General features: G+C 33.1%; 1 protein-coding gene across 1 annotated transcript in view; it reads right to left on the bottom strand.

The window, feature by feature from the left end:
- LOC140449058 (uncharacterized) overlaps positions 1-27,122 on the bottom strand; it is a 41,284-nt gene extending 14,162 nt beyond the window's left edge. Inside the window, exons 1-3 of the mRNA XM_072542198.1 lie at positions 27,064-27,122; positions 22,037-22,228; positions 21,432-21,683 (exon numbers count right to left, since the gene is read on the bottom strand). Coding sequence (XP_072398299.1) covers positions 21,432-21,683; positions 22,037-22,228; positions 27,064-27,075 — 456 coding nt within the window. The 5' untranslated portion in view covers positions 27,076-27,122. The remainder of the gene's footprint in view (positions 1-21,431; positions 21,684-22,036; positions 22,229-27,063) is intronic.
- Between the last annotated feature and the right edge of the window lie 394 nt (positions 27,123-27,516).

Genomic DNA, 27,516 nt, shown 5'->3' with positions numbered 1-27,516 from the left:
GAAACATTGGAAACTTGAGTAAACCCGCACAAGACGCAGTTGCTAAATGGGAAGAAATAAAAAGAGCTGTTGAAATGACAAACAAGACACTTCTGTTACAGGAGCGCGTAAAGAAGAAAAAATGGATGACGGATAAAATCCTTGATATTATGGAAGAAAGAAGACAACACAAATGCAAAAATCAAGTGAAGTATCAAGAAACAAGTCACAATATAAAAACAAAGATAAAGGAAGCGAAGGAACGCTGGCTGAAGGAGAAATGCGATGAAATCGAAGAATGCGACAGAAGATCTGACTACCACAACATGCACAAAAAAATCAAAGAATTAACAACTAAAAAGAAAACCAATAATCCCCACCCGACACTAATAGACGCAGACGGTAACCTTATATCAGACGACTTGAAGCTCATTGACACATGGAAAGATTATGTAGAACGACTTTTTAACGATAAACGCAGAGCGACAGTGGACCAAGATGACGACATGACCCTAAATACTAAGGTTTGAAGTGGAAAAAGCCATTTCATCGCTAAAAAACGACAAAACACCAGGTCCCGACAACATACAGGGCGAGATCATAAAACTCCTATGCGAAACGGATGACCACTTCCTCGATTTTCTGACAGGCCTTTTTAACACCATTTAAGACAAAGGGAGATTCCGGACGAATGGATTCGATCGACCTTTGTAGCCATACCTAAAACACCAAGTGCAAAACACTATGATCAACACCGCTTAATAAGCTTGATAAATCACATTACCAAAGTTTTCACCAAAATCATACACAATAAAATATATAACAAATGCGAAGCAAATATATCGGAGTCACAGTTCGGATTCCGAAGCGCATTGGGCACAAGAGAGGCGATCTTCAGTCTGCAAGTTTTAATTCAAAGATGCAGAGACATGCACAAGGACGTCCACTTGTGCTTCATCGACTTCTCTAAGGCGTTTGACAAGGTCAAACATGATAAACTCATGGAAATGCTCAGGAAGATGCATATTGATGGCAAGGATCTGCGCATAATAACCAGTCTCTATTGGAACCAAAGTGCTGAGATAAAGATGGGCAACTTACACAGTGGGAAGATAGATATTAAAAAGGGTGTACGACAGGGATGCGTCCTCTCGCCGCTCCTGTTTAATATATACTCTGAACAAATCTTCAGAGAAGCACTGGGAGAAGTTTCGGAGGGTATCAAAGTAAACGGAGAGGTAATCAATAATATTAGATATGCTGACGACACAGTTATTATCGCAAATAACTGCAACGAGCTTCAAAGACTCATGCAAAGCATACACACAGCAAGTCAAGACTATGGTTTAAAACTCAATGCATTTAGAACAACCAAAACTAAATGCATACTCATCAGCAGAACACAACAACCTCCGATGCAATTGACATTAAACAACCGAAAAATAGAACAAGTGGAGACATACACATACCTTGGAACCACAGTCAACACAAAATGGGACCAGTCAACAGAAATAAGATCACGAATTGAAAATGCGCGAAACGCGTTCAACAATATGAAAAAGTGGTTCACAAGCAAAATCTCAATGGAACTAAAATTAAGACTGGTCAAGTGTTATGTCTTCCCGGTCTTGTTCTATGGAGCAGAGGCATGGACCACAACGGAAGCCACCCTGAAGAAACTAGAATCCTTTGAGCTGTGGATATATCGCCGTATTCTTCGGATATCCTGGACAGACCACATCACTAACGTGAAAGTAATTCAGAGAATAGGCAAAAGCAAAGAAATAATCTTCACCGTAAAGAAACGGAAGCTTGAGTACTTCGGACATGTCATGAGGCATACTAAGTACCGGCTGCTACAGTTAATAGTCCAAGGAAGAATCGACAGTAGGAGGGGACCGGGAAGAAGACGACACTCATGGATGCATAACCTGCGACAATGGTTCGGACTAACATCGACCGAACTGTTCAGAGGTGCAGTAAACAAAGTCAAAATAGCCTTGTTAATAGCCAACGTCCGAAACGGATAGGGCAAAGGAAGAAGAAGAATACAGAATTCTTGTAACCTTTTTATATTCCTTTAAATTTAACTTTAATTAACTTTATTTTATTTGCTATTCATTTTTAATTTACTTATCGAGAAAAGCCCATAAACAGCGAAGAGAAATTTCTCTTATCAGCTTTAGTTGAATTTTTTTAAATACTATCAGGCTCTCTTCGCTGATAATTTAATTTTTGCATAATTTCATTATATTAAATCTGTAGAGGTATTTCTTAATCATAATACTGTTTATTTCTATATGTATACAACTATTCATTAATTGATAATGCATTTTTTTACTTGTTTACATAATATAGCCGCCTATATAATTGTGTTGTTGAATATATTGTTTTGTTTTATTAACGAATTTTATTTCTCGACTTCTAATAAGTTTCCTGATAAAATAATACCTCTGAATATTTGCTTATTACATTAAATTAGTAATGTACCTTCGACCAGAAGAAAGATCAGACTGATTAAGTTTTGTAGGTAAGTAGGTGAACGGAATCCACCTAATATATTTATTATTTGTTTATGTAGTGTATTGAGAAGATTTATTTGATAATTAAATATTAATATCTTTCCTTGGACTTGGTCTCAGAACCTAAATATCTTTCCTTTTTTTCGTTCCTAGGGTTTCTTAATTTTCCCCTTGAACCCCAAAAAGTTAAGTGGCCACCTTTTTCTATTTTATCTTATCTTTGATAATTGTACCCATCCATCTTTTTGTTTATTTCCGTATCTTCTCTATTATATCTTATCCTGTCCTATCTTTACTTATTTTGTCCGTTGGACCCATTCCCGGTTCCAAAAGCTATTTTCGAACCCACGACTCGCTCTTCACCAACCATCTGGCTGCTGTCCGCAGTGTCTCCATTCGTGACCTCTCTATCACCATCCAAAAAATATTTCCGAGGTTACAAATCATTTTAAAAGTAATTTGGTGGGCAGTTTTAAATTTGGTTAAAACCCCAAAAAAATAAATCAAAGATGAAAATTTGAAAATAGATAAATAAAAGTGTTTATTATTAACAAAAGTTTAAAATCCTAAAATACCTCCATTTGCTAAAATTTTACAAAAAGGGTTGACTTTTCATAGATTGGGCCGTATTTTGTAAGATATTAAAAAAACGAAAATTTTTTTAGTAAACTGTTAAGTAGAGCAAAATCAAAGATTCTGTTATAAAAACACAGAAATAAACTCTACAAAAGAAAACAGAAAACTGAAAACCTTGGATGACTCAAGAAATACTGGAAATCATAGAAAAGAAGAAAATATAGAAACAAAAACCCGTATAAGTACAGAGATTACATAAATCAATTAGGAACAAAATAAAAGAGTATAAGGAAAAGTGGATGATGGAAACATGCATCGAAGTGGAACAATTGCAGAAAAAGCATGATCATTATAATTTACATACAAAAGTGAAAGAATCATCTGGAAAATCAAGAACAAATACACCTAACCGATTAATTGACAAAAACAATAAACCTATTAATAACCCAATTGAAATAAAACAAGTATGGACTAAATATATTGAAGATCTTTTCATGGACACAAGAACGGAACCAACACAAATTAATAACGAGGAAGCTACAATATAATTAAAATCTGAAGTCCAAGATGCTATAAACAACTTAAAATCTGGCAGAGCCCCTGCACCATATGAAGTTCATATCGAGCTGATTAAACTTATAGACGAAGACCATTTAAGTGCAATAACTGTACTCTTTAACAACATATACAAATCTGGTGAAATACCTACAGAATGGCTGCTACCAACCTTTGTTCCGCTACCAAAAACTAAGAACCTCAAATACTATAATGACTATAGATTAATCAGCTTAATATAACACTTATTAAAAACATTTTTAAAGATTATACATGCAAGAATATTCAGAAAGAGCGAAGCGGATATGAGTAATAGACAGTTTGGCTTTCGTAACGGCTTCGGAACAGTAGAAGCTCTGTATAGTTTCACAACTCTTGCCCAAAAATGTCGAGACCAACAAAAAAATCTTTTCGTTGCGTTTATAGACTATGAGAAAGCTTTTGATAAAGTTAAACATAACATTCTTATAGAATGTCAAAAGAGCAAAGGACTCGACAAAAATGACATTAATATAGTGAGAAATTTCTATTGGAACCAACAAGCTGTGGTAACATTAAATGGAAATAGCACGGATGCGCAACAGATAGGTAGAGGAGTGAGACAGGAATGTGTACTTTCACCAATACTATTTAATATATATTCCGAAGAGTTATTTACGCAAGTACTTGAAAACTGTACAGAAGGGATCAAGATAAATGGTGAAAATATAAATAACATTCGTTATGCTGACGATACAGTCATTATCGCTGAAAGTCAGACAGACCTGCAGACGTTACTAAACACAATTTGTGACACTGGCGAACAGTGTGGTTTAACAATAAACATTAAAAAAACAAAAACCAAGTAAGAAGGACAAAGTCATTACAAGGATTCAAATAAAAAATGAAGATATTGAGCAATCAAGAGCAGCCTTTTTAAAGGTAAGGAAATTTCTTATTAAATAAAGACTAAATCTGCAAATCCGATATCGGTTGGTAAAATGTTATATCCACTCTATTCTTCTTTATGATGTCGAAGCCTGGACTGTTAATGTTGACTTAATAAGAAAACTGGAAGTTGAGATGTGGCTTTTTAGGAGAATTTTGAAGATACCATGGACCGATAATATTACAAACAAAATGGTGTTGCACAGAATGAGAAGAGACAGAGAACTTTTGACCACCATTAAAAAACGAAAGACAGCATATTTGGGGCCCATACTTAGAAATGATAAGTACGAGTTGTTGCAGCTGATATGAAGGGTAAAATCAAAGAAAAGAGGGGTCCTGATCCTGAAAAACATTCGTGACTGGACCGGGTTAAACACACAGACGCTCTCAAGAAAAGCAGAAGATAGAGACGAATTTGTAATGGTTATAGTCAACCTTCATTAGCGGAGACGACTCTAGAAGAAGAAGAAACTATTATCGACATGATTTTACCTTAAAAATTTGTCTAAAGAGTTAGAGTCCGTTTTAACTCATTCCTGGTTAAGTGCGCACATGAAGTAAGTAATATTTTTAATTACTGAATTATTAAGTTATTAATATAAAAACAAATTGCAAATGTTATGTAAAATTATGTTATAGTTAATTAAAAATTTATAATTAAAAAAATATATATTTATAAACGGATTAAATTAAAATAAACAATTATTTGTCGCAATAAAAGTTTTAAAATTTTTCAAGCAGCTTCTACTGAGTATCAAATTAATACAAGAAATTCTCAACATTCTATTAATCTATGATGACGATATACAGGGTGAGTCATAACTATTGGGACATAGACTAAGGACAGATTATTTGGACCAAAATATGGCTATTGGGCCAAATATGCCTTAATAAAATGTTACTGAGAAAAAAGATACAGGGTGTTAAAGTTGCCAAGGCTACGCCAAGGCATTTGACCGTTGTCAGCACCAGAAGATGGTCACCGCACTACAAAGAGTTGGATTGGATGAGAAGGACATTCGGATCATCATGAATTTATACTGGAACCAGCGTGCTCAAGTCAAGGTCGAAGACCAGCTGACCGACCAAGTGAAGATCATGCGAGGAGTAAGACAAGGATGTGTGCTATCGCCGACTCTTTTCAATATATACTCTGAGGAGATTTTTAATGAAGCCCTCACAAACCTAGACATGGGAATCCGAGTGAACGGTGAATACATCAATAATATCCGCTACGCCGATGACACTGTGTTACTAGCAACCAGCCTAAACGATCTGCAGGCCTTACTAGACCGAGTGCGAACTGTGAGCGTAACATACGGACTGAACCTTAATATTAAGAAAACTAAATTCATGGTTGTCAGCCGTACAAATTTAGATCCCGGGGCACTAATGGCGGGTAGCGAAGAGATCCAGAGAGTCGACAGATTCACTTACCTCGGAACTACCCTCAACGTACAATGGGACTACGCTCAAGAGATTAGATCCAGAATTGAAATGGCACGGTCTACATTTATTAAGTTGAGATCCTTGCTGTGCTGCAGTGATCTTAGTTTGGGAACCAAGATGCGAATAGTGAGGTGCTACGTTCTTCCAGTGTTACTGTATGGAGTTGAAGCCTGGACACTGACGCAAGCCACTGAAAAACGAATCGAAGCCTTCGAGATGTGGATATACAGAAGGATACTAAAAATATCTTATGTGGACCATGTCACCAACGTTGAGGTCCTACAGCGCATGACAAAAGAAAAAGAAGTGCTTAATTTAATTAAACAACGCAAGCTTGAGTACCTCGGCCACGTGATGCGGAACGAAGAAAAATATCGAATTCTTCAACTTGTTATGCAGGGTAAAGTATTTGGCAGAAGAGAACCGGGACGCCGTCGTATCTCGTGGTTGAAAAATCTCCGACAATGGTTTGGGATGACCTCAGCGGAGCTGTTTCGCAGAGCAGTCAACAAAACCATGATAGCCTTGATGATCGCCAACATCCGGACCGGATAAGGCACTGAAGAAGAAGAAGAAGTGTTAAAGTTAATTTTTGTTTTTCGTTTTTTGCTAATAGTTTCCCTATATATTTATAAATTGCTATCAAAATTGGCACAGAGGCATAATCTTAGACAAGAAATAGTATTTTATTTACAATTCCACTATCAAATACCAAACTAATAAACAAAGTTGCAACTAACGTAAGGTTTCCGTTTTGACGATAAATCAAAACTAACACTTTAACTTAAAAGAACTCACAAAAACTCAAACTAAATGTTCTACATGGTCTCCTCCGATTTCTATGCCTTTTCTAATTCTTTTTATAAAGGATTTTCGGACGGAAAAAAAAATATTATTCTGTCCCCTTATAAGATTAGCTGCATTTTGAATGTATCTCCAAAGTTCGTCTCGTGTATTAATCTCATTGGCATAAACTAAGGACTTCATATGTCCCCAAAAATAAAAATCTAGCGGGTTGTACTCAGGACTTCTCAGTGGCCATTGAAAATCACTGCCTCTGCCAATCCATCGTTGAGGAAATACGTCATTAAGATGATTTCTAACAGCTAATGAAAAATGAGGTGGCGCTCCATCCTGCATAAACCACATTTTTCTTCTTACATCCAGTGACAGATCATCTAAAATATCACTAAGAGTATTTTCCAAAAAGAATAAATAAGAATCTCCATTTAAATTCGGAGGAAGAACATAAGGCCCTAGTAGTTGGTCGCCTATAATGCCACACCAAATATTCAATTTAAACTCATGCTGAAAATGTCTAGATTTAATAGCATGCGGGTTTTCTTCTTCCCAATAATGACTATTTCGCCAATTAAAAACCCCTCGTCTGGTAAAAGTTGCTTCGTCGGTGAACATAATATTCTTAATAAAGTGTCTGTCATTGCGATGTTTATTCAGAATACTTTGGCAAAACTGTAACCGTCGTGGAAGAGCTGTTGGAAGTAAATTTTTGAACAGGAGTGAAGTGATAAGGATGGAGGTTCTCTTTTTTTAGAATTCTAACAATAGACGACTGACTTACTCCTGTTGCTGCTGATAGATGTCGTGAACTTATTTCAGGATTTTTATCTACTCTAACCAAAAGTTCATCTTCTTGATTAGGTGTTATTTGTTTCGGTCGACCATCCCGATTTTTAGTGTGAAATGACCCAGTTTCTCCTAAACTACGATATATTCTTGCAAAAGTTTTGTGATTTGGTTGCCTTCTGTTTGCGTATAACATTCCATACCTTCTGGCTGCCGAGCGACCGCAAAAATTTTCTTGTGCGTATACGCAAATCATATCTCGCATTTCTTCATTAGTAAAATGATTGTGACGAGGCATTTTAATCAAAAAAAGTAATGATTACTTTTAAAAAATGCAACCTTACACTACACTGTCACATCAAAAATAATTTACTCTGAACAAATGACATTTACCAACAACAATTATCTGACAGTCCAAAGCATACTTTTCATAAATGAAATAATATATTTGAAATCCTTTTTTAAGACTCTAAGCAGTTCGACTGCGTTTTTATCGAAAATGGTTGAAATTATTATGTTTAAACAAGAGTACCAATTTTACGTAAAAATGATGTTTACGTCATATTTTCTAATAAAAATTACTAAAAAGTTTCATCAGAAAAAGTTTAGACTTAATTTGATCATTAGGAATGATTCACGTGGCGCTCTCTATGACAAAACGTAAAATTGTAAGTAAAATACTATTTATTGTCTAAGATTATGCCTCTGTGCCAATTTTGATAGCAATTTATAAATATACAGGGAAACTATTAGCAAAAAACGAAAAACAAAAATTAACTTTAACACCCTGTATCTTTTTTTTCAGCAACATTTTATTAAGGCAGATTTGGCCCAAATTTCGGTCCAAATAACCTGTCTTCAGTCTATGTCCCAATAGTTATGACTCACCCTGTATATCTAGTATTTGAGTTGGTGACATTACTATTATTATTGCTAAATATAGTTTGTTTTGGATTGGTATCGAAATTAGATTAATTTTTGACAATGCAACTTCTTTTTTTAATTAGACGGTTGTAAAATTCTAAGGGATATATTTTTTTTCTAAAATATCTTTCGCATTTTCGGAATGGAATTGCGGTCTAGATAGCTTAACACATCTGTCCATAACACTAAATACAACACTGCGGTTGTGAGTTAAAGATGGGTGGATATTAAAATTTTTCAAAATATCTTCCAGGTCAAACACCTTTTGTAAACTAGTTAGTAGTTATCAGTCGGTTATTGTTGTTCCACTCTAAACTGTAATCAAGAAAAGTAATTTTATTATTTTTATCTATATCGTAAGTAAATATAATGTTTTTATGAAAATTATACTTTTGAAGAGCATAATTGATGTCTTGATCAGAAATGCAGAGTAAGCGGTCATCGACATATCGTTGGAGATATGTATATTGTACTTTAATTTAGAGATACTTGTCTCTAATATTCCCACTAAACATTATGTTATTGGTGCTGGGATAGGCAACTCCATGGCCACTCCAATAATCTGAGAATCGTTATTCATTGTCGTGTTTAAAAAAGGTTAATTTGAGGCACAATTTAACTGACGCACGAATCCAGGAATTAAAAAAGTTTCTATTTAAAAATTCACGTCACAGTCAGGAAATAACAAACAATTATATATAGAGCATTGCAATTTTAATTACAATAGAGTTCTTGAAAGTCTCCCTGATGAGAGGTAAAACTCGAAAGACGTGTAGAAGAATGGCGAAACTCAAACCTAAATTTTGACCACAATTTTACCACACCACAATTTTAGTGAACGTTTTGTAAAGATTTATGTATTTTTTAGGCGATATGATTTATAATAATTATAACCCTATTATTAACAATATTTAAACTAAAAATAAATAAATACTTTTTTGTTCTTTCATGAGTAACGCTAATTTTATCGATTTTAACTAGCGAAAGGTAGTGTGGGTGTATCAGATTTGACTCATTTTCTCAGGGCCGAATTCATAAAAATATTGCTATCCGTAGTCTCGAATGGGAAAACAATAAAAACGGTTTGCTCTTGTGTCGGTGTTAACCACGCTGCAACACCTATCGAGAGTTCAAAGACGTTTTTGTTCATGATGAGGCAATCAGATTAAAGATCGATGATATTAAACAGACATTGCATGACATTGCTTGCACGATTACACGATAACCTTATTCACGTTAAAGGTTTTTGATCACTCGATTACTTCGACACTAATAAAGAATTAACGTTTTGTTTTTCTAATGGTAAGAATCAATGCTACTGCTAAAATATATTTTAAAACCATAAAACAAAATTACAATATATTCAAAAAATAAATATTATTTTTTATGATCATGTAGTTATAATCTGGTGAAAGATCATTGGGTTATTTGAGGGGAGAATAAAATACTAAATGTTCCTTGTGAAACAACTATAGGCTATTTGCAAAAAATAGTCGCTTTAACCACCTGGGTCATTAGCGACATTAGTTTATTACATTATATAAAATATTACATATACATACTTCATATTATCACATTATATTAGATTATATAAAGATGTATCTTTAAGAAAGCTAATTAAGTTTTTGGTAGGTAAATGTTCAGCTAATACTTTAAATCACTGGAAATATTGTTCTTTTGTCTGTTTACTGTATATTTTTCACATTCTGTTAGGAGGTGTTTAACAGTAATATTGAAATCGAGAAATTTTGACTTGGTGGTCTCTTTTTAGGTTTACTAGGCGCCATGGTTTCACTGTCGATTTAACTTTTTTTAATTTAGATACCAATAAATCTCATTTATTTTGCCACGCACTGATGACTTTTTCTTTGACGAACTGTTTTATATCACTGGAGATAGTGTTTGACACTATTATAGCATGGTCGTTTTTGGTAGCTTCGCTTGCTTGTAGATCTGCTTTTTCATTAACTTGTATTCCAATGTGAGATGAAACTCACATAAATTTGACTTCAGAACCAGATTTTTGTAAGGCAGCAAGTTCTTTCTTGACAAGTAAGGCTATAGGATTCTTAGAGTAGAGTTGACCAATTGTTGTTAATGAGTTTAGAGAATCTAAACTCGGTGATAATGGCGGAGGAAGAATGGTTTGTACTTTTGATATGCATGAGGGCTTATAATATTGCATATAATTCTGCTGTGTACATAGAAGTGGCTGACACTAATTTAAATTGGGAAGAGGAATGTGGAGTGACAAATGCTGTTCCTACGAGGTTTGCAGATTTGGAGGCATCTGTATAAATGCAAAAACTTTCCCCGCAAGTCTCGAGTTCCTTTAAAAATAACTGCCGGATTACATTGGCTGATGACTCTGATTTGTGAGCTTAGAGTAGTGTCGTCTTGATTTTGGTAATCATGATTAATCAAGGAGGGGGAGTTTTTACAATTGAAGGAAAGAGGCCAGGAATTTGGAGTTGCAGAATTCTTTCATAGAATGGTAAATCAAACTAACTTTTTTATAAGTTTCTAGGTAACGGTCCGTAAATTTATTTCTAATAATAAGGTGTAATTTGTTACTTGCGACTGAAGATGCATACGAGAAGCATAAATACTTCCTTCGTAGGGTAAGAAGTGGTTCCCCTGTCAGGCATTAGAGATTCATAACTGGTGTGGTTCTAAATACATCTGTGGCAATGCGAAGTGCTGTGTATTGATTGATTTCAAGTTGCTTGGTAACATGTTTTTTAGCAGAGGGATATACAATAGCCCATAATATATTTTTACTCTAACGAATGACTTATATATATTTAATATTGTAGTTTCTTCGGTTCCTCATCTTTTATTTGATAATGTTTGTATTACGTTTCATCTAATTTGACAATACTTTTTTATTTGTGAAACATGTTACTTTTTGGTCGAATACCATTCCAAGAAAATTAATTTTGTCCGAGAATATAAGCAGCTCGTCATACAGTTTTAAAGGTGATTTTCTTTTATTTAATTTCCTAACGTATTTTGGTTTGATATCTCAATAAAGGTTATCGTCTCAAATGCTCCAGAATGTGATCACATCTATCGTGGAGATTTTGGTCCTAAAACCATATTTAGCCTAACCATACTTTTCTTCCAGCTTTTGCTCAAGGCAGTCTTTCATAAGCTGTTTGTACAATTTAGTTACCGAACTAAAAAGGCAAATTTGTCTAAAGCGCTCCTCTTTCTCGTCCTCTCCACTTTCTGTTTGAATGTTGGAGTGAAGTTCCTTAGAAAATAGATTTTGGGACGTTTTGTTTATGTGCTAGCCGCGTTCTAGTAATATGGCGAATGCAGAACATGTTTTGGTCTACGATAAACAGCCGTTGCGACATGTCGGATACTGGCAATATGCTGGTGACCAGAATACATTTTGGTTGCCATATTTTTCGAGCATTGGCCAAGACCGGTGTTTGATCCTAATATACACTAGATTCTTATATACTTTAAACAAGATTATAATTTAATTAATTGCCTAAAATTATGGAATGAAATGATTGATATGAACGCAATGCTTTGTGCGTAAACTCTGGACTAAGATAAGAAGATCCGGTGTCCCCATTGGTATTTAATCTAGCATTAGAATATTCCATAATAAAAACTTGCCCGAAGATTAAACCCACCCAGATAAAACATTTACATGTGAAAGCGAAATATGGACACTAACAAAAGAAGAATGCTCGCTCAATGATATACCATCTCAAGAGCTTTTTACATTGCAAGGGTTTGTGTGGTCAAGACAAGGCACCCTTATACAGTGTGACCCATTTAGATTGGAAACACCTCTATAAAATTTGAAGTTGTTAACCGATTTTAACCAAATTTTTTTTTAATGTCATGTAATAAAAGGTCTATTGCGGGACAAAATATGAAATATTTAGTTAAATTTTCAGGGCATTATACGATACTTTTTCTTCGTCGAAAATAAAGAATTTGTATTAGCGATTTTTTTATTAAAAAAATTTCTACGCCACTGGATTGAGAGTGGCTTCAAATAGCTATGACAAAAATTTCATTAAGATATATTTATTAATAACAAACTTATGACAACTTAAAATTTTAAAACTCACTAAGAAAAAAACACTCTGTATTAACGTTAAAAAAAAAACACTCTGTATTAACAGAAACATGGAAACATAATTTTAGTTTCAATCTTAGTTGCTTTTACCAATCCACCATCTAATTGGATACATTTGTCGTAGCGTTTATGAATATTTCTAATTACATTTCTTAGTTATTGGGGAGTAATTTCTGCACATGCCTGTCGAATTCTTGCACGAAGTTCGTTTACGTCTCTTGCACGGGTTTGGTAAACTTTTTGTTTGATAACTCTCCAAAGAAACAAGTCTAAAATTGTGAGATCTGAAGATCTAGGTGGCCAATCTATCAACAGACTATCCCGGCCTATCCAACGGTTCGGAAAATTTTCATTTAGCCATTGCTTCACGGTTCTGGCGTAATGAACAGAACACCCATCTAACTGGATATACAAATTTAATCGTTCATTAATTGGGAGCTCATGAATAGCATCCCACAAGTCGGTGTTTAAAAATTCTAAAAAGTTCTGTGAGATCAAGTTTTCTTCAAAAAAGAAAGGACCAATAACTCGCTTGTTCAGTATACCACACCAGACATTGATTTTTTGAGAATACTGGCTTTTACAGTTTATTACCCAATGGAGATTATCTGCTGTCCGATAGCGACAATTCTGTGATGATACTACCCCATTTGTAGTGAAAGTGGCTTCGTCGGTAAACAACACGTTTTTTAAAAAATTTGTATTGTTTAAATATTTCCCTTGGGCTCATAAACAATATTCTAAACGTTTTGCTTCGTCGCCTTCTTGTAATGTGTGTAAGAATTTTGGTTTGAAAGGTTTAATATTATTTACCTTAAGACATGGCCGAATACTCTCTCGAGGCACATTCAAATATAAACTGGCATTCCTTAAACTGGCATTAGGGTTGTTTCTGAAATGATCTAAAATGATTTGATCATTTCCTCTTCTTCTTTGTAACGGGTTATTTTTTAAAATTAGTTTTGATACTACACCATATTCATTAAGTATTCTATTTATTTTGTTTACCGTACCGCAGCTAATATTAGGACGATCCACATGTCTGCCATTAAATATTGTACAAATCTTGCAAACTGATACAAACTTAATCTTGCAGCCATGACACAAAATATTATTAAAAGAATTTGAAGTAAATATTGTTGCAGATATGCATAAATTTAAGTTGTAGCATGTAAAGTTAATATTAATGTAAATGCGTTACTTGCATTAAATTTTTATGCTATTTTAAACATTCTTTTGTCTAGTAGTGGTTTATTATTAAAATTATTTGAAAAATAATTAGTTCCAGAGTTATTTGTTGATACAGGGTGTTCTTTTTTGACTCGTAGCTTAGTGAGTTTTAAAATTCTAAGTTGTCATAACTTCGTTATTAATAAATATATTTTAATGAAATTTTTGGTCATACCTATTTGAAGCCACTCTAAATCCAGTGGCGTAGAAATTTTTTTAATAAAAAAGTCGCTAATACAAATTCTCCATTTTAGACGAAGAAAAAGTATCGTAGACTGCCCTTAAAATTTAACTAAATATTTCATATTTTGTCCCGCAATAGACCTTCTATTACATGACACTAAAAAAAAAATTTGGTTAAAATCGGTTAACAACTTCCAATTTTATAGAGGTGTTTCCAATCTAAATGGGTCACACTGTAGGTAAGTGATATTTTTCAATATAATGTGTGTGTGTTTAATTTATAAAATGCAAATCTAATGCACCTTTTTTCTTTGAGACATCCTTATGTATTAATTTACTGATATTTTTTACTAGAAGTAAGACCATATTAGTTTAAGGTAGCCATAAGTATTTTTATTTTAATTCTAATAGTATCTATTAGCCTTATTCAGTATTTCTTCTTCTTAGAGCACCCTCTTCATTTCTAAAGCTCGGCAACAATTCTGGCAAATCTTTCTCTATCCTGTGCAATGAGGATTAAATATCGAGACCCATCCACTCTCTGATGTTTCTCTGATGTTCCTTCCCACCTGGACCTGTTCTTTCTATAATTTTTCCCTTCAACAAAAACCTCAAGAGCTCATAATATCCTTCCCGTATGACAGAGAACTTTCTCACATTATCAAGAAGCGCAAACCCAGGTATTTAGGACATATATAGGTAATAAATACCTGGGTTTGCGCTTCTTGATAATGTTAGGAAGTTCTATGTCATGGTCCATTTTACGCAATACTGCCTCCTTAGTAACACGGTATGTCAATGGTATTGTCAAAAGTCTTCTAAATACCCAATATCAAAGGCGTTTATCCTTTTCATATAACTTAGATTCATTGTTCATGCCTCTGTCCTATATAAGACAATGTAATATATGTATAAATTTGCAGATCCGTACCTTGTATCCAGTGAAAGAGTTGTATTATTCGAAAAGTGTTCCATTTTACGAGATGCAGATCTGAAGAATTCACTTCGAGCTTGGATTTCAACCTCTCAGTCGATTTGATCTGATCTCATCTTTGGTTATCCATGAGCCAAGCTATTTTAGTTTATTGGCATCTTAAAGGCGGGTGTTATAAATTTCAATATTACCTTGTAGATGTGAATGTTTTTTTACTATAGTTGCATTGTTTTAGCGGTATTTGTTTTAGGACCAAATAATTCGAATTTTTTTGCTACTGCGTCAGCTTTCCGGTAACTTTAATGTCTTCCTGGATGTTTTCCAGTGCACTTTGGAATACTTCTTCACAATAAAGCTTAAAGAGAAGACCTAAATCACGTGGTAGGGTCGATAAATCCGATCCATTAGAAAGAGATACAGGGACTGCTTTGCGGTTTTGTTTGTTGCAATATAGGCTCGTTACCCTAGTGCCAGACAAAAGTGATGACGGGTCACACCGTTTGTCCAGTAAGGTATACTTTTTCCATCGTCAATTTGCCAATCGTCGGCTTTTGAGATTCTTTGATGCCAATGCCGACCATTGGCGTGGAAATTAAGAAACGGGATCAGTTATCAAACGCATATTTCAAGAAAAATCATATAATTTTTATTAATTTTTACATAATTATATTCAGGAAAATTTCTCAATTTTTGGGCAGAAATTGTTTAAACAATTCAAAATATCACCTTTTGTGCCCCAAAAAATATTTTTTAGGTTTTTGGGTGACTCCAAATAAGATCTATGTCATTTTTCTCAAAAGTTAATAGTTTTGGAGATATAGGCGATTTAAAATCCGAAAAATGCGATACCTAATATGCATTTTCGAGGCTTGAAAAATATGTAAATGAGTATTTTTGAGTCAAGAGTATCTAAACTAAAGTATCAACATTGATTTTGGTGAGAAATCGGAGCAATATTTTCCGTAGCAGAAAAAGTTAATCTTTTGAATTTGAATTGTTTCCGGCAAAAATGTCCGGCACCCTTCAACCTTCGATTTGTTTAAACGGGGCATTTTTGAATAGGACTCTTCAAAGGACAGAATCAGTTTTTTTTTCAAATGGGAGCGGGCTCACAACATAGAATAAATAACAAATTAATTCTTTCAAATTAAAGCTTGTTAATTTTAGTGATTTATAAGAATATTGGACTTATTATTTAGTTTTTACATAAACCATAATATTTTTTTACAATTATCTGTAAATAATGGCTCATTCTGTCAGAAAATTTTAAAAGATTGTCTATCCAGCAATTAAGATAGTCAACTGAAATTTAATTTTTAAACACGGCCGGGCCTATTGTTAATGCACAAACAGGGCGAATCTTCAATATTTTGCTTCGAGTTAGAGATATCTGAAAAAGTTATTTGGAAAAGATGTTCCAAATATTATTATAACCCCACATAACAAAGTTTTATGTCAAAATTCGCACTTTTACTTTTTTCATTAATTGAAGAGCTTATTTCCAAGTGTCTTAAATCCAAAATTTCGATTTTTTTAATTTTCTTTTTTTAAACTTTATAGATTTCTTCAAGTCTAGAATAAAGTTATATGTACCAAAACAACTTCTTATTTACCATTTAAAAGTGCATATGAAAATTGTAAAATTGTATAATTTGTATGTTAAATTTGTATGAAAATCTGTAATTTCATGGATTTCATTATATGGATTTAAGACACTTTGGAAATAAGCTCTTCAATTGTAGTCAGGACTCTAAAACGGACAGTTGGCTGTCCCGAGATGCATCTTTAGACAGCCAATTGTAGATTTAGGATCGAGATTACAAATAATACTGAAAAACTAAAATTGCGAATTTTGTCATAAAATTTGGTATGTGCGGTTACAATAAGTGGAACAACTTTTCCAAATAAGTTTTTCCGATTTCTCTAACGCGAAGCAAAATATCGAAAATTTACCCTGTTTGTGGATTCGCAGTAAGCCGCGTTTAAAATTTTAATTTTAGATGACTATCTTAAAAAAATGTGCACTATCAACATGTATGACTGTGCAAAATGTCAAATCTGTATGTATTTTAGTAGCTGATATATAGAGGTGTCTTCATCTTAAATGCGACACACTGTATAAAAATGAATACTAGTGTTCAAGATGCATCGCGATAGCTGTAAAGAAATTAATTAGAAGGACTGAAAAGAATCGTCAGAGTCTTCTGAAGTCGAATCGTTCCCAGGTTGGATAACTATTGGTGCTATTGCCGGTAAAACAGGATATTCGTTTTCTATTTTTACAACATGAGCTTCGCAATTTTTCCACACATCGCTATTAATGCCACTAATTATTTCTCGAATATTCTCAATGGCCATTGCGCTTAATGTTGGTGACTGATTATATTTTCGTAATCGTTTTTTTACGGTACCCCAAACCATTTCAATTGGATTAAAAATGCAATAGTATGAGGGTAATCGCAAAAGAGTATGGCCGTGCCTGCTGCAAATGGTGTCAATAACGTATTCGTTTTTAAAATTCCGACTTTTGATCATTCTAATTAATTATTTCTTTACTGGAATCTTTTTAGGAACAGTGATGATATTAAGTTGCATAAATTTTAAAATTTCGTCCTTTTTCGTGTTATTATTAGGTATTTTATTTAATATGCGGGAATGATCCGATGCATTATCCATAACAATCACTGAATTCGGCGGAATATATAATTATATTCAGGGAAATGTCTTAATTTTTCACGAATCAGTTCTAAAGTAGGCACTCTATTTTCTTTGTAAAAATTGTAAACTGTTCGCTGAATAACGTCTTTTGCAGCAGTGTCAATCCTACCCAATTTTTTATTTGGTCGCTTTCGTTTTAAGGAATGATCTGTAACTGTGCCTAATTTAATAATTGTATATATCGTCTTATACCCGATGTTTTTAATACATGAATTCTCGAAACAATTGCATTATCAATTGTAAACTGTTCGCTGAATAACGTCTTTTGCAGCAGTGTCAATCCTACCCAATTTTTTATTTGGTCGCTTTCGTTTTAAGGAATGATCTGTAACTGTGCCTAATTTAATAATTGTATATATCGTCTTATACCCGATTTTTTTAATACATGAATTCTCGAAACAATTGCATTATCAGCCATCCCAATATTTTCTTTTTTCAAACACTCATACATATTTAAAACTATTCTTTGGGATTGTACGTGCAAATCTTTATTTTTTAATTCGGAGCTGTCATTAACATAATTGTCATTATTTATTGATAACACAGAAGTTGATGCATCTTAAAAAATGCCATCCTAGAAAAATATAATATTACTTATAACTTATATTACTTATACCTTATAATAAGCCTCCGCCTCTGCAAAAGGAAATATTTTAGGGTGTCACATAGCCAGACAAACAGGTGTTCATTAGAATTTACGGCTTTGCACTTCGCTGTTGCCATAATGCATGAGTTTAAAATTAGTGAATATAACCTTAATACCATTATTAATATATCTGCAATTTTTCATGTTTCCAGGTAAGGTATAAAATCAATGAAATTTGGAAAAAAATTATACAATTCTTGAAACCGTTTTTGAGAACTTGGATTCTTAAAAGTTGTCTGATTTCTTAAAAGTCGATCATTATATCTATAAAAGTATTACCGCTAAATTCACCAACAGGGCAACGTCGAACGTTTAAATTCTCTCCAGACTACAATGTTGCCAATATTCGAAAATTACTTAGAATATAAGTAATATATACAAAGTTCACGGTTGCTTTAATTCATTAGTGAAGAGTCCATGGAAATATTAGTACCTAGTTAATTAATTTATATATATATTTTTTGAGAATATGTTCATATTATTTTTTAAGAGTGTCGTTCGTTGACTAGCAATTGAATAATAACGAATAGAGAATAGAGAATATTTTTTAAATATAACCTTAGGAATTTTAGGAAATATGTCTGACAACCTTGATTTGAAAGGCGGTCTCTTTGATACCAGAATGAGACATGTTTATGTTGGAAAATTATTAGTGGATGTACTATAATGACGCCATCTAGGAAAGATGTATAAACTACCAAAATTTTACATTTCAATCATATTTTGTTCATGAAACGATACGTTCAATTAATAATACTGTATTAATTACATATTATTATAACTAATAATTAATTTTAATAATATTTTTAAGGTAGAATATAATAAAAAATAATTTAAAGCTTTATGTTATTTTGGATATAAAATCATAACGCTATCTGAACAAATAAATAAATAAATAAATTTTTTCGAAAATTGCTAAAAATATAGGTTACTGTAATTGTAAGATAAGATCAATGACGTATAATATATATGTATCATGTCATTGGGAAGATAAACATAGACTTACTATAAAAATAAAATGAAGTTTAACACGTGTCAATGCTTTACCAAAATAAAATAAAAGAAAAACTAAATAAGATTAAAAAAAATTAAATAAAGGTAAATAGAGTTAAACAAAATTAAATCATCATTAAAATTATAATACATCATTGTAAAGTAGAGACGGTAGCGAACGTGTTGAGACAGAAAAAACACATTGTGGCATTTCTAGAAGGGCACTATATCATTATGTCCTTTGTGTTTGGTCCGATTGGAGCGTGTGATACGTTAAACGAAATGGAAGGCTATCACGAATATTATTAAGATAAAAAACAAACAAATCGACTGCAAAAATGGCACTACACAGTGTACGTTAAACGAAATGGAAGGCTATCACGAATATTATTAAGATAAAAAACAAACAAATCGACTGCAAAAATGGCACTACACAGTGTCTTCAATAATAATAAACGTATAGTTACATACGAGATGTCATAGACCACTATGCATATGGTTTTTTAGGATTAGGTGTAGAGATTTTATATACGACAAATTATGATTTATTGACTTAAAGAAGGCCTCTGCCTGTATACAAAATAGATAACTAATCGAATCCTAACATGAAAAAAAAACAAACAAGGCAACTGCTAAAAGGCACTATACAGTATCTTCATTATTAATGAATGTATAGCGACAAAAGAGATATCATAGGGCACAAAAATATATTTACCATAAGACAAATTTTCATTCATTGACTTACAGAAAGCCTTAGGCTGAGTACAAAATAAACAACCGATCGAATCCTAACATGCGATATAGCAAATAAAAGAGAAGGATATAAAGAATATATTTAGATAGAAAAAACAAATCAAGAGCCTACCAAAAAGGCACTATGCATTTCTTCTTTATTACTGAACGTATAGCGACCTACGACATATCACATGACACTACTATTTTTGACATATTTGCTATATATATAAAGCATAAGATAAATATAATATAAGGTACATTCGCTTTATTGACTTGAAAGGAGCCTCTGACTGATTACAAAATAAACAACTAGCCTACTACTAGCATATGGCACATATGTGAGCCGTATAGGACATATAATGTATACAGAATACAGAGATGAGTGCCTTAAGAACAGGCAAAATAACGCAAAAGATAGAAAACATAATACGTTGTGAAATAAAAAGAGATGAAAGTAATAGAGGTGAGAAATTATCGATATTAACCTATAATTTCAGTCATAGTAATACGTATCACGTAATGTAAGTAAAACAGTTTAAGTAGGAGTATTTTTTTATCCAAAATTAAAATATTAATCAATAATAAACTATGATTTGAGACGTCGCATACACTCTTCTCAATACCGAATTATCATAGCTTGTTATTCTGTATTCGTCAACACAGAATTAATTATCAAATTACTACTAATTAAACTGTTTACTTACATTTGCTTTATTGCCTTCAATCAGTTTTTACTTTATGCGAAATTTAAAAAATGTAAATGTTCGACGTCACACTTGTAATATTATGACTGAAGTCAACTAGCTCATAAGCTAACGTCTAAGTGTGGGAAACTATCGATAGTTCTAATGTAATTTAATGTAAATTAGAGGTTTCTATCGATAATTTCCCACCTCTACTACTTTCATCTCTTTTTATTTCACAACGAATTATGTTTTCTATCTTTTGCGTTATTTTGCCGGTTCTTAAGGCACTCATCACTGTATACCGTGCCATCGATGGGGATATTACTTGACATGTTTTCGGCTATCTTGACTAAGGTTATTACTACTAAATTTTAATAAAAGTGATATCCCATTGGTCTCACCCTTGTCTATTATGTATTTCAATTAGTTTGGAATTTGGTATTTTGGATTTTTTGACACTTAAAATCTATGATTTTAAGTTCAACATAAGTAAAATTTTATGTTACATAAAATTGAATTTTTTCGCAATTGAGGTCTTGAGAAGCTATATAGAACTCTTGAAAAAAGTAAAAGAAACACAAGAAAATATAGTACTATAAACTATATTTCAACAATTATAAAATATAACAATAAATACATAAATACACTTTCAACGAAAAATTTAAATAATTTAGTGATAATATGCAGGTGCTGCTACAAGAACTTTTCCATGGACTGGAGCAGGATGAACGGGATGTCCAGATTTTTCGACAACTGCGTTGAAACCGTTGTGGTCATCGGCAGTGTAGTGGACAGTACGGAGCGTACCATCGGGTTCAGCTACGGTGTAGGAACCTTTAACAACGTCACCATCGCGAACTTCGTGTTGAGTTTTGTGGTCTCCAGTGTGGCCGTCTTGAACTCCATAGTTGAATTCGTATTTTGGGTGAGCCTTTAACACGTAAATAAGAGTAAATAAATTTACATTCAACAAATTTTAAAAGATATTTATTAAATGTATCTATTATATCAAAAAAGTTCTATTAAAATATCTAGTAACAAACATACCAAACAAAAATCACCATTAATTTAACGTTCAATACAGTCTAAATAACCTGTCTAAAAATAAAACGTATGGTCGTCAATTGATTATCTTTACTGTTAATATTCACCGTTACTCAGGTTAAGGTTATGTTATGTAGGTAATAAAAATATTGAATGTGAATATTCATTAAATAACGAGAAAAAAAATTCACACAGAAACTAAAATAATATAATTAAATTAAACTTTTGTAACCAACTTACATAGTAATCTACGTCATGGTGTGCAGAATCTCCATGTGAAAGGACTGGTGTATTGTACCCATGGGCAACCACTGGTACAGCATGTCCGTGTCCAAGACCTAAGTTTGACGAAGCGTATGAAGTGGCATGGCCATGCGAATAGTCCAAAACACCGGCCTGTACTATGGCAGCAATAGCCAAAACTGACAAGATCTAAAGAAACAAAAAAATACAAATTTAACTACCTTGTTTTATTAAAAACAGTAAATCAGAAGAAAAATATAAAATTTTTACTAAACAGATGTAGTTATAACTGTCCTGCTAAGCAGGAAAATAAAATGTATGTGCACCAGGGATAAAAACAACTATATAAATAACGTATGTCAAGAACTGGAGCAACATGAAAACCGCTCTGAAAGTCATAAACTATTTAGACAAGTTGAATTTTTGGCCCGTTAGTTTAAGCCACTACTTTAAGTCATTCGAGACCATAATGAAGAAGTAAAAACTGGCATAGAAGAGCATTGCAAAAACCTGTAAAAATTATTGCTAAGAATTATATGACCATTTAAAAGATGAATCAGTCTTAGAACACAAAAAACATACAATCAAAGAGGCAGAACTAATCATTTTACGAGCTCTTAAGAATATGTGCAACATGATATGGATTACAGGTAAATGGCCTTATAATGGTGCGAATCAACCTTTATCCCTATTCATAAAAAAGTATCACTAACCATACGTAGCAATAACAAAACCATTGCCCTTATTCCTTATGTAAGAAAAATTCTGCTACTTATAATAATTAGTAAACTATTTAAGAACTTTCAACTTCCAGTGATACCAGAATAATCCGAACTCGTACCAGGAAAACGAACAGGAAAACGAACACGAAGAAACATATTACACCTGCTACTCTGTTTACTAAATTAAATATAGACTTTCGGATCAGTAAAATGAGATATTCTCTGGAGTATAATGTAATGAGAGTGACTAACCAACTAGTTAACTTGATAAAAAATTTGTATATAAAAAACTGAGTCAAAGTAAAAGTACACATAACATATTCAAATGCCTTCAAAAAGAAAGACAGGTTTGTAGCATGGTTATAGTTATGGTTATGGTAGAACGGGACAGGACTCACTTATGAGCACTTTAGTATCTTAGACCTCTTAAGACGGATCCACTATATCACTCCTGTTATACGAAATAGGCCCATAAGGATCTAGACTTCTGTGTTTCCGGGGCCAAGATTGTTCCGGGCTCCCATATCTGCAGTTCTCAGTAGAAACACCAAGTCTTAGCCTTTCCTGCCGTTCTGAACGTCTAAGCCTTTATTAAACTTGTGTCCACACAGAAAGCCACAAGTTTCTTTAAGGATAACTCCCTTATTTGGCTCGGTTGCATAAAGATCAAACCCGGGATCTGCCACCTCTGGTAGGCCAATACCGAGCACTTCCCGAGTACCTGAGGAGGTTTTTTTTTCTCATTACAAAGTCGGCACCGTGGGCTATCCGCCAATCCAAGCAGATGAAGGTGCCGCCTGAGTCTACAGTGGCCGCTAAGCATACTGACCACCAGAGAGCACCTTCTACGGTCTAAAAAGAGAAGTTGGGCTGTAAGACTTTTGGATGACCCCACTATGTAGAGCCTAGCCTGTCTCATATTTTTACAATTGGACCAGAAGTCCTGGAACTTCTGCAGCAATAGCTCGTTGGGACTATCCCAACCGGTACTGAATGGCACTCCAATCACACATTCGGGTCCCATCGTCAAAGCTTTAAGCGCTGCTTGATTGTCAGAGCAGATAAAGATAGTCCTGCCTGAGCAAGCCCTATCTATTATCTCCTAAGCACTTATCAAGATCGCAAAGATCTCGGCCTGAAAGACTTATGCATGGGAGCCGAGAGCCCGGCTAGATTCAAGATCTATTCCGCTCCCATATACTTTGGCATTTTCCCGCTCGTCTTTTCTGGATCCATGCGTGAACCAGGTGAGCCCGCTTCGACGGATTAGGGCGGCATACTATCGTCGTTATTATAGAACATATATCCTGAATTTATAATAAAGAAAATACTAGACAAATCGGATGGAGAAATAACTATAGATGGCAGAAAAATCAGTACCCTACGATTTGCATATTACACACATACTCGTAGCGAATGAAGCCCAAATGACTACCATCGCCGAAGGCTAAGCTGGATAAGCAAATAAGTCGGAGTTGATATCAATACAGAAAAAACAAAAATTATGTTCATAGACTAGGTAAAAAATAATCTATAGCAGATACAGCAATGCCGAATTTCAAGTAGTACATAGATTTGTACACTTGGGCTTCCTGATAATCAACAATCGCCACGCCTCCTCAGAAATCAAGCAAAGACTAGCAGTGGTCCAAACCGCAACGGCTACATAAATTAAAATAATGTAAATATCCAACAATAACAAGAATTACTAAGCTTAGTTTAGTCAATGCAATTATTTTAATAACGTAGCTAAAACATTGACTTTCAAAAAATTGATAGAACTAAGATTGAAGCCTTCGAAATGTAGGTCTACAGCAGAATTCTATACGTGTCCTGGAAGGAACACAGAACCAGCCTGTGAATTCTGGAAGAGCTTAATAAAAAAGACAGACTTTTAAAAAGTAATCCGATCATACCTAAATTACTAAGGCTACATAGCCAGAAGATTGGGAACTATGAAACTATTGGTAGTAGAGGTAGTAGAATGCTGAAGGCCAAGTGACAGATCTTTAAAATCATGGACAGACCAAATTTGGTGGGAAAATCACCAAATACAGCCATCTATCTGGCACAGTATTGCAGCCAATGGAGACAGCAAGCTAAAATTTTTAATGTCAAAATGGCTCAAAAATGGAAAAGTGTTATAGATTATTAACTGAATTATTTGAGGGAAAATTTAAAGCTGTATTTTAAAAATAATAAAATAAATTAAATTAATGATAAGCATGATACTTTATGATCTACTTAAAATCAGAGAAAATGAAGACCTTACAAGCCATACAAAACAAATTTAGACCTCTAAAAAAACAAATCCCTTAATCATAAATGATAGAAAAAATGTAAAAAAATCAAAGAAAATCTTAACAGTTTATTACAATTATACGCTAAGAAGTGAAAGGGTGTAGGAAGGCAAATAATGAAATTAATAAATTAATGGAGAGGATCTAGAAGGAAGAAAAAATGCTAGAAGTATTAACTAAGACTGCGATATGTCATATTGCCAATATGCATCAAGCAATTTTTTTGGGAAACTAAATAAAAACTAGGTCAGGTGCAGAAGAAGAACGATACAGCAACTTTTTAAGTTACAGAAAATAAACTTTGTACGTCATCAATATGGAAAATCGACGATGGGTCTATGTATCGTCTTCAAGCAGTCATTTGACTAAGTAAAAATAAAGGATTTATACAATGCCCCAAAAGACGTCAGATTTGGAGATATATGGAAAAAATAATAAAGATGGTCAAATTTACTCTTCATACTACAGAAAATCATGTAAAAAAATTAAAAGTAATCCAAAAATATTATAGTCTATGACATGATAAGTCCAGTCAATCCATTGTGACATATTATTATTCTCAGTTCATTTTATTTCTATGAAATTTCTAAGCATGTTTAAACAGGGCTGGTAAAATTCAACAATTCCTTGAGTTCCTTGAGTATATCTCAATATTAATAGGAAGCCAAGAAGAGTCAAAAAGAAAACAATAAAAAAACCTTAAAGAAAAATAAAAAGGGAATATATATACATTAAATAGTTGAAAAAGAAAAGGAAGAGAAGGTCATATAGAGACAGCCAGTTTCTAGTTTTCAGAGACAGAAAATAATAAGTAGTAATTAACAACCTCAAAAATCAAAATATAGAAATTCGAAGAGGCAAGTAGGTTTAAACACCTTAGAAAAATTTAAATTTAAATTTTGAAATTTAAATTTAGAAAAAAACGACAGTGAAGAAATTAAAAAAAAATTGTTGAAGATATTCACGAAGAATACGATCCTAAAAGCAAAACTGTTTAATGTGCGCCAGACTAAGGACAATACAATGATGTTGAAATCAATAATCACGCAGTTCTCAAGAGGATGGATATTAAAAAAATAAAAAACAAGACTAGCTGAAAATTAAAAAAGCAAAGTATTAAGTAAGGTATTTAGAGGTAAACTGTAAAATGTTCTTTGTATGAAAAGCACAAACAATGAGCTAAAAGAGCTGTATAGAAAACCTACCATACTAAGCGTAAATAAATTAATAAGATTGAGCTCTACATAAATAAATGTTACCCAAAAATTTATAACCAGCGTCATAAGAGGAATGCAAAAAACAGTCTGACCAAGAAAAAGGTACTAAACTGAGATGCTGGAAATTTTAAAGAAACTGCTTATCACAAACTGGAAAAAAAAACGCAAAAGACAAGCATAAATAATGGCAGATGATTCTAGATACCACGAAAATATTAAGACAATTATACTTACTAAGCCTTACTTTGAAAACGAAAAAGAAAGTTTGGAATTCAGAGATCAAATACTGCGTTGAGTAAATTAGACACTGTAGAGAAAAAGTAAAGCCTTTTTTTTGGAACTCCAAGGACCTCATCGTAAGTGTTTGAACATCAAGTCATGGGTCTACAGTCATGGCCGATACATACGTATCTACATATATACATACAAATATCAGAGGCTGACATCACTGAGATATCTTCATAAAATTGCAGACAAAACAAAAATGGAAATCCGACAGACAGACGCAAGCTAAAAAGACTGAGAATGAGATATTTAGATGTTTTCTGAATAGCGATGGCCGTAATAGTGAAGAGTCGTACAGAACGTGTTTAATGGAAATAAACACCAAGGTAATCAAAAATCTAAAAGAGTTCTAAGATCAAAAGAAAAAGAAAAGGACTAAGCAGTAGAAATATATTAGGAAACTTATACGACCTAATATAATATATTTTATTGACAGTAAATATTCTTAAATCAAAGATTGAAAAAACCTAGGGAGTACCTATTATATTAGTGGTACTTACTTTGGAGTACATACTTATTACTGATCGAAAGCAATATCAGAAACTGAAGTGCACAAAAGTTATTAAGCTTTATATATAATTCAATAACCTACCTTAATGACAATGCAATAGACCTAATCACGGTCAAATTATGAAACAATATCTGACAATGTATCGAACGATTACTTTTTTACACTCGATATGTTTTGTTGGACTATTTTTTACTTTCACTCTAATTAGGCGAACGACATTTTGTAAGAAAATAATAGGAATGCATAACTAAAATAACACGATTAACATATTTTAATTGTATTTTTTAGCAATAATATTCCTTGTATATTATACAAAATTGGCAAATATTTCTGCCAATTTCTATGCTTGTATTACACATATATTTGGAAAAATATTTAATTATCACATTAGCCTATTCTATGGGTTACCTACTTTTTGGTTAAAAAACAAACAGAATGAAAG

The sequence above is a fragment of the Diabrotica undecimpunctata genome, chromosome 8 (genome assembly GCF_040954645.1).
Source record: "Diabrotica undecimpunctata isolate CICGRU chromosome 8, icDiaUnde3, whole genome shotgun sequence".
Lineage (NCBI taxonomy): Eukaryota > Metazoa > Arthropoda > Insecta > Coleoptera > Chrysomelidae > Diabrotica > Diabrotica undecimpunctata.
This window is presented reverse-complemented; position numbering and strand designations above follow the sequence as displayed.